This window comes from Gopherus flavomarginatus, chromosome 5 (assembly GCF_025201925.1).
Source record: "Gopherus flavomarginatus isolate rGopFla2 chromosome 5, rGopFla2.mat.asm, whole genome shotgun sequence".
Classification (NCBI taxonomy): Eukaryota; Metazoa; Chordata; order Testudines; family Testudinidae; genus Gopherus; species Gopherus flavomarginatus.
Window position 1 is genome coordinate 74,553,447 of NC_066621.1, and position 9,425 is coordinate 74,562,871.

General features: G+C 40.2%; 1 protein-coding gene across 1 annotated transcript in view; it reads left to right on the forward strand.

The window, feature by feature from the left end:
• The window catches only part of CSRP3 (cysteine and glycine rich protein 3), a 28,605-nt gene extending 19,316 nt beyond the window's left edge, over nucleotides 1-9,289 (forward strand). Inside the window, exons 3-6 of the mRNA XM_050955539.1 lie at nucleotides 4,735-4,903; nucleotides 6,326-6,458; nucleotides 7,405-7,498; nucleotides 8,522-9,289. Of these exons, the coding sequence (XP_050811496.1) occupies nucleotides 4,735-4,903; nucleotides 6,326-6,458; nucleotides 7,405-7,498; nucleotides 8,522-8,595 (470 nt within the window). The 3' untranslated portion in view covers nucleotides 8,596-9,289. The remainder of the gene's footprint in view (nucleotides 1-4,734; nucleotides 4,904-6,325; nucleotides 6,459-7,404; nucleotides 7,499-8,521) is intronic.
• The last annotated feature ends 136 nt before the right edge of the window (nucleotides 9,290-9,425 follow it).

Here is a 9,425-nt window from a genome sequence, read left to right on the forward strand (position 1 = left end):
ACAAGGATTTTTAATAAATCTATTAAAATCGGCAGTTGTACCATATGACTGGAGAATAGTAACATAGTACCTATATTTAAGAAAGGGAGAAAAAGTGATTTGGACAACTGTAGACCCATTATTTCAGGGGTGGGCAAGCTTTTTGGTCCGAGGGCCACATCTGGATTGGGAAATTGCATGCAGGGCCATGAATGTAGGGCTGGGCAGGGGGTTGGGGTGTGGGAGGAAGTGTGGGGTGCAGGAAGGGGCTCAGGGCAAGGGATCGGGGCAGAAGAGGGATGTGGGGTGTACAAGGGGGCTCAGGGAAGGGGGTTGGGCGCAGGAGATGGTGCACAGTGCGGGAGGGAACTCAGGGCAGTGGTGCAGGGAGGGGTGTGAGGTGCGGCGGGGGCTCAGGGCAGGGAGTTGGGGTGCAGAAGGGGTGCAGGGTGCAGCAATGGGTTGGGGTGCAGGAGAGGTGTAGCAGGGGCTCAGGGCAGGGGGTTGGGGTACAGAGTGCGGCTTACCTGAAGCAACTCTGGGGTGGCAGCAGTTTGCACCGGGGCCAGCGCAGGCTCCCTGCCTGCCTGTCCTGGCCCCAGCCCTGCACTGCTCTGGGAAGCAGCCGGGACCATGTCCCTGTGGTCCCTGGGGGAAAGGGGGGCCAGAGGGCTCTGTGTGCTGCCCTTGCCTGTGGGTACCTCCCCCAAAGCTCCCATTGCCCGCGGTTCCCCATTCCTGGCCAATGGGAGCTTCGGGGGAGGTACCCACAGGCAAGGGCAGCATGCGGAGCCCCTTCTCCCCCTACCCCCCAGGGCCGCAAGGACATGGTGCTGGCCGCTTCCTGGAGTGGCGGGGGGCCTGCAGCACCATGGGGGAGGCAATCCTGTGGGCTGGATCCAGCCCACAGGCTGTAGTTTGCTCACCCCTGCATTAGTTAGACCTCAATAGAATACAAGATTGCAGAACAAATTTTGAAGGAAAGAATAATTAAAGACGTGGAGGTAAATGGAAAATGGGATAAAATGCAACATAGGTTTATCAAAATGTAGATCATACCAGACTAACCTCATATCTTTCTTTGACAAGAGAACTGTTTTAGACAAGGGACATGCAGTAGATCTGGTTTTCTGTAATACATTTGACATGGTATGACCTGCAAAATTATTAGTTAACTTGAAGAAAACAGGGATTCGTACAAGAACTGTAAGCTAGGTAAGGAACTGGCTAGAGGGGATATGACAAGAAGCTGTGTTGAAAGAACTGATGGGCTAGGCGGCTTGGTTTGGGGACCAATCTTTAATTAATATTTTTATTAAGAACCAGGCACAAAAGTAAGAGTGGGCTAATAAAATTTACTGATGACACAAAGTTGGAAGGCACTGTCAATACAGAGGAGGATAGGAATATTATACAGGAAAAACTGGATAACCTTGAGGACTGGAGAAACAGAAATGAGAATAAATTTAATACAAGAAAGTACAAAGTCATATATGTAGGGACCAATGAGAATCTCTGTTGCATGCTAGGGGCTCATAAGTTGGAAATTACTGAGAAAGAGAAAGACCAAAGTGTATTAGTTGATCATAGTGTATTAGTCAATGTGATGCAGCTGTGAAATAGGCAAATGTGATCCTAGGCTATATCAGGCAACGTATTTCCAGTAAAGGTAGGCAAGTACCTGAGGTAAAGCCTCATCTGGAATACTGTGTACAGTTCTGGTTGGCCATGTTCAAAAAAGATACATTCCAACTGGAACAGGTGCACAAAAGGGCTTCTAGGATGAACAGGGGAATGGAGAGCCTATCTTATGAGAGGAGACTAAAATAGCTTATCTTGCTCAGCCTAGCAAAAAGGAGGCTGAGAGGAGATATGATTGCTCTCTATAAATACATCTGGGAGTAAACTCCAGAAGGGATCAGTGCTATTTAAGATAAAGGACAATGGTGTCACAAGAACAAATTGACCATGAACAAATTTAGTCTGGAAATTAGAAGGTTTCTAATCATCAGAGGAGTGAGGTTCTGGAACAGCCTCCCAAATAGGCAAAGTACTTAACTAGTTTCAAAATGGAACTTGATAAATATATGAATGGGATTATACGATGGGTTACCTGCATGCAGGGGGCTGGACTAGATGACCCAGAAGCAGTGCTTAATTTGTAATCAAAGAGGTGCTGGGGCTCAAGCAATTAGCCAGTGCAATTTTTTTTACTTCCATAACTGACGTGGGTAAGCCCGGAGGCGCTGCAGCTATGAACTGCCAAGCCTAGAGGTGCCAGGGCTCAGACCTGGCAAGCCCAGGAGGTGCCAGGACTATGACCTGCCAAGTCCTGGCACAAATTAAGTACTGCTCAGGAGCTCCTCTCCAGTCCTATATCCTAATGAAGGAGCTAATGAATCCTAATGAAGACCCACTAAATCAACCACTGATCACTCTCCTGTCGACTCCTGTACTCCACCTGATCACAAAGAGTAAGGGGAGTTGACGGGAGAGTGTCTCTCATCGATGTTGCGTAGTGTGGACCCTGTGGTAAGTAGATCTAAGCTATGTCTATTTGAGTTACACTATTCACGTAACTCAAATTGCATAGCTTAGATCAACTTTTCCCTTTAGTGTAGACAAAGCCTAGGATATATTTTTTTTAGAGGGGGCAACCAGAACTTCACACACTATTCAAGCTGTGGGCATAGCATGGATATATTTAATGGCATAATAGTTTCTATCTTATTATCTACTTCTTTCCTAATAGGTCCTAAAATTCTGTTTGTTTGTTTTTTTTACTGCTGCTGCACCGTCATCTTGGCATCGGATAACTATCCACAACGATGCCAAGATCACTTTCTTGAGTGGTAATAGCTAACTGAGACCCCAACATTGAGCATTTATCCACCTTGACTGGTCAAGAAAATAGCAGATGAAATTCATCCAGTTTTGTGAGATCTCTTTCTAACTCTTTGCAGTCAGCTTTGCACTTAGCTATCTTGAGTAATTTTGTATCATCTACAAACTTTGCCACCTCACTACCCCTTTTTCCAGATAATTTATGAACATGATGGATGGCACTAGTCTCAGACAGATCACTGGGGGACCCTGCTATTCACCTCTCTTCACTGTGAAAACTGACCATTTCTTTCTAACCTATTATTTAACCAGTTATGGATACATGAGAGAACCTTCCCTCTTATACCATTACCCTTACTTTGCTTAAGAGCCTTTGGTGAGAGACCTTACCAAAAGCTTTCTGAAAGTGCAAGAACACTATAGCTACTGGATCATCCTTATCCACACATTTGTCAACATCTTCAAAGAATTCCAATGGATTGAATATGCACTATTTCCCTTTACAAAAGCCGTGTTGACTCTTCTCTAACATATCCTGTTCATCTATGTGTCTGATAATTCTCTTCTTTTCTATAGTTTCCACCAATTTGCCTAGTACTGAAGGGAGGCTTACTGGCCTCTAATTGCCAGGATCACTTCTGGAGCCTTTTATAAAAGCCGGCAACAAATTAGCTATTCACAAATCATCTGGTACAGGGACTATTTATGCAATAGGTTACATGCCACAGTTAGTAGTTCTGTAATTTCATATCTGACTTCCTTCAGAACTCTTGGATGAACACCACTTGGTCACAGTGACCTATTACTGTTTAATTTATCAATTTGTTCAAAACCTCCTCTATCGACACCTCAATCTGGGACAGTTCCTCAGGATTTGTCATCTAAAAAGAATGGCTCTGTGAAAATCTCCCTCCCATCCTGTCAGTGAAGGCCAATGCAAAGAATTCATTTAACCTTTTCTGTGCTGGCCTTGACTCCTGGAGGGACCTCTTCTAGTGTTAAGAAGGGGACCCATTCAATCTTTGGCCTCCATGCTCAGGCCTGGCAGGCTGGCTCCTACTACTACTACAGTCATTGCTATACCAGGAACAAGGCTTAGGTCAACTCCTTTCTATAGAGCAATCAACAGACACTTTTGGTTAGTACCAACCTGGATTTGATTTACAGTGGTGACTAAGATAGCTCTTTACTCCCTTTCATGACACAGTCTGTTCATCTTGGATATTTCAACAATAAATTAGATATACCTGGGAAATGATTTTTACTTATCAGGGACTCAAACATGTCTTGAGTGGCATTTTTGCATCACAGACAAGAGCATAGTCTCAGAATATTGGTAAATGTTGAATTGAAAATATATTAATATTTGTGCTTATAACAATGACAGCTGATTAACTTTTTTCTACAGTTTTAAAGGATAAGCAATTAAGGGCTTTCAAGCAGATGTATGTGTTATAGGCTATCTGCCTTTTATGCAAGGAACTCCCATTAATGCTAAAGAGGATTATGCACAAAGATCAAGGGTTAAATATAGCCCTTAATCTTCTGCTTCATGTCTTTCCAGGATGCAATGGCAAGCATATTAAGAAGGTTATAATTTTCCTTATTTATTTTTTGCAGATGCATCCTAATTACTTCAGGGAGAAACCACAGGGTAACTTTATCCCATATCCAAATTTGTAAACATTTATTTACCCTACAATAGCTATACATCCTTTCTTCTTATTTCTGCTATATTCTTTTTTCAATAGGGTTATCAGAAATAAACTCAGTGTTCCAGATGAGGGCATAATATTGATTTGTATCAATCATTTTCAAGAACAAAATAAATGGTATTACAATAATGAGGTATGTTAATACTCAGATTTGTAAATACAAATTTTTATATGCTCTTTTGTTCTCTATTTTTAGTGGCTTGCAGAAAAGCTCTGGACAGTACTACAGTAGCAGCTCATGAATCCGAAATCTATTGCAAAACCTGTTATGGAAGAAAATATGGTCCTAAAGGTATTGGGTTTGGACAAGGGGCAGGGTGTCTCAGCACTGATACTGGTGAACATCTAGGCTTGGATCTGCAACAGTGAGTTAAATCCCATTGATTATACCTTTTTAAAAAAAATTTATATTCTCCATTTACTGGACACTTCATTAGGTTTCCATAATAACATCTAGCATAAGTTAGCACAATAAATGCAATCATAGGTTTTTCTTCCATGAGTCTCATCATTTCTGCCAATTTTTAATAATGTTCAGTCTCTTGAAAGCCTTTTAAATTTTTTCCCCCCTATTCCAATAGGCAATTATGATACAGGAAACCTTGCTTTACATACCGCCACAGCCCTAGATAGTCACTGCAGCTGTAATTTGCTAGTAGTTGCACAATGCCACAATCATGTTCACCATAGAACAATAGAATCAAATATCTTTCCCTCTGAGTGGCTGCATTGTACTAATATGGTAACAGTTGCAGTACCCTGTACTGTTAACTTTTTTCTCTCTACAGGAACATATCCATTATAAATCCTCTCTCAGGGGTCACATATCATTTTGAGGATATATGACTCAACAGAGTGATAGAATCCTGACTGCAGATAACTGCCTATATCACTATGCTTTTATAATAGTTTGAGAGTTGTAAAACTGCACATTTCTAAATGCCTCCAACATTTTCCTCTGTAATGAAGCTAATATATCCATATTGAAGGTACAAGCTTAGAGAGCGTATTTATCAGTAATCCTTTGTCACAGGCACATTCATTACTGTGAGTGTCACACCAGGAATGTTTAACTTTCTGTAGGCTTAATGACATGTTGCAGCCTGACAATCCAGGAATTCCAAGGTCACTGCATGAATGACTAAGAGCTGACACTGGGTTGGGCTAATAGTTCAGAAATATAGGTTGAAACCATTTTTCTGCATCTGACCTTGACATAGTATAAGGCCTGCTAAAGGCAACAAACAAAAACTACCTGCTGATGCTTTACAATGAACAAAGAGGACAGCACTTCAGATTCCTGTCTCTTTTTATTAACCTCTCACTAACAAGTCCCAGCAGCTAGCTGATTAGAGAGAGAACACTAAAGTATTGCTGCTTTTTATTTTTCAGTGTATCTTTAATATAGGTATTTTTTCTTGGGACTCCTCACTTGCCTCTCCCTTTCTGTTAAATACAGTCTTTTTTGCGCACATGGCCACTGCCATGTACACAGCCAATGTTATGGCTGGCTGTAACGTTAGGACCAGCAGCTATTCACTAAAACCAAGGCAATGTCATCTGCTACCTTAGTCATAGCAATAGCTCCTTAGCACTGTAACATGCATTTATTTCTATAGAATTTTTTTGTTGTATTACACATCAAGCTTCACGTCCCGTGAATCAATACTGTAATGTTGACTAACCCTTCCAAAATATACATTGAATTGGAAAGAAGATTTTGAGATTGGAAACATGATTTTTCAAGCGATGTTTAAATGTACTGAAAATCTCTATGTTTCCATCAGCTCACCAAAGCCTGCTCGCCCTTCTACGCCTACCAATCCTTCAAAGTTCACCAAAAAGTTTGGAGATGTGGATAAGTGTCCCCGCTGTGGCAAATCAGTATATGCTGCAGAGAAAATAATGGGAGGAGGAAAAGTAAGGGATTGTTACATGATTTTTATTCTAGTAGTTTAAAAGAGCTTTTAAAACTGGTTTTAAATTTTGCTGAATTATACCAAATTGAGAGAGCTTCTCCCCCTGACATAGCTTCTGCCATTCGTGGAGGTGGTTTTATTATGCTAACAGGAGAGCTCTCTCTCATTGGCACAGAGCGTCTTCAAACACGTTGCAACAGTACAATTGCATTGGTACAGCTGTGCCAACTGCAGCGCTGTACATGTAGACATGCCCTAAGACACCATTCCCGCCACCCCCACAGCTGTTTCCCTTGAAGAAAGGGATTCTGAAGAAATCTGTTCACAATCCTCAGGTTGCGAACTCATTCTTTGGGATAAGTGTTCTCAAACTTCCACATCTTAATTGTGTTTGGTGGCCCCTCGTTACTGTGCACTATTGCAGGAGCCATTTCCTCTCCCTAACATCCCTGTGCTAGCAAGAGTAAATGCTTGTTTATTTTTTAAGCCTTTATTTAATGATTGTGTAGCTGGAAAAAAAGAAGTCAGTGTCATGTAACCTGCTACCACTTTGTGGATCCCAGTTTGGGAACTGCTGTTCTAGGATCATTCATTGAAAATTCTCTGCAGTTTAAAAGTTTGAAGCAATGGCTAACATGCACTTGCTGTAAAGCCCATGGGGTCTGATTCAAGTGCTGAGACATCTCAGTTACTAAGGTCATTAGGAGTCACATATTAGGATAGGGTGCAGTGACAAAAATCAGCATAGTGACCTATTGTGACTAAAATGGAACATGCTACTGAGATGAAATGAAAATTAAACATAATTTCAGTCTTTTCATCCAAAGAAAATATAAAGCTATAGCCCTTTATATGTTGCTTGTCCAAATTTCATACTAGCTACTTGATATCATCTAGGTATGATTTTTTTGTCATGTATAATGTCATGTCTCTGCCTTCTTTCTCAGCCTTGGCATAAGACTTGCTTCCGTTGTGCTATTTGTGGAAAGAGCCTAGAATCTACAAATGTTACAGACAAGGATGGAGAAATCTACTGTAAAGGTAAGTACAATCTACTTATGAGATATTTCTGCTATATGGCTGAAGATATTCTTCTAAGACTGCTCTACTCGGACAAAGTGTAGGCATCACCACCTATCTTTGTTAGACACCTGAACTTGGGAAAGTATATTTATTTCACCCCCTTTCTTTGCTTTAAAGAAGGATCTATAATTTGTACAATCCCATAGCAACACCACAGTTTCATCACTTATTGGGAGTGAATTTAAAAAGCAAATTAATCTATAGCTTCTATCATAAATATTAAGTCTTCTCAAGTTTGAGACCTCTCTCCACTAAGATCATATTGATCCTGCAAAATGATTTGTGTGGGGAAACCCCTGCATCTGAACTGGTCTTCACTGACTTCAGTAGGTTTCCACAAGGACACAGGTGTCTGCCCACAAGCTTCTCATTATAGGATCATGATCTTAGTTGAGATTCTTTCCAAGGAACGTTACACTGGGAATCTAAGATCTTCACAAATATGCTAACAGCACTGAAAATAATGGATTTATTTTGGATTTCTCTCTCAGATCATGCAAGTCCACAGAGTCAATCCACCTTTAAATAGTCTGAAAAGGGTCTGAAGAATTTTATGTCAATGTTCTAGGCTAGGATTGTCAAAGACGCCTAACAGAGAATTCAATAGGAATTCCCTTTGGCCCTTTTAAAAATCCCAGCCCATATATTTATTTCCACATGCTCTGCAAACAAAAAGCATTCGCATGAGTTAGAATTGCCTCTAATACTTATAAAAAGTATGAACATTATTCTTAGAGGAGCATGACTTGACTTCAGACAGAGCTAACAAGTTTGTCTATCTCAGTGAACCAGGTTGCATTGTCAGAGTAGTAGATGTGCCTGAGAAAGAGAATCCATGTTTATTTTATTCTTACAGTCTTCCTGGCCATTGTACTTTATTTACTGTGATTTCCAATTATAAATGAGGTTTTTTAGTATTACTTACTACATAAAAATACTCAAAATATTAATTACTAACTTCTTTCTCCCTTTCTTTTGCAGTTTGCTATGCAAAGAATTTTGGTCCTAAAGGAATTGGGTTTGGTGGCCTCACTCAAGTGGAAAAGAAAGAGTGAAACTATCTATAATCAGACACATTTCACACTTCTGTTGATGCCACAGATTGATTGTTTGCTAAGTAAAACAGTGATGCATTGATAAGAACCTAGGGCATTTTAAAAAAACTTCTGCTTCTCCAACCTCACTGGAGAGATTTGTAAGCTTATTTCTTAAGAAATTATTGCAGTAGCTAGAAAATCCATTCTGACAAATGGATTTAAGTTTATTCTACACTGAAAAAGAGCCTAATATTTTGCTAAATTCTAACGTGTTTGTGAATAATAGTATTTCTTATACTACTACTTATCTTGTTAAAAAAAATGAGGTCATAATAGCTCTGTGGACTTTGCCACTAAGAGCTTATTATCCTAGGTAAGGGGGCATAGGAAGGTGTTTTGGATTTATACCACTCCAACAAAGCAGAATCTTGCCCATATTGTTTATCCTAATTCCTTAGTGAAATACATTCTGATGTTATGGTGGTGCTATGGTATGGGAGGAAAGATTTTTTAAAAGGCACATTCTAATCTGTCATAATAGCTGATAATTTCAGCTCCGTCCTCCTGAGTAAAAGAGAAAGGGAGTAAAAGACAGACTTCTTGAACTGGAAGCCAAATTTTCATAAAACATGGTAAAATCAAAGTGGATGTTAAATCTAGTTTTGTCATTGTAGATTTCTCCAGATACAATAAACTGTAGATCCTGCTTTTATGCTATGCTTGGTTACATTATTTTGCTCCCGTTTTGTACTCTATAACACTCAATGCACTCACTTACTTCACCAGGCTAAACAAACTATACCTATATTGAAACTGAGAATTCTCTGCTTCTATTTCATTCCATTTTA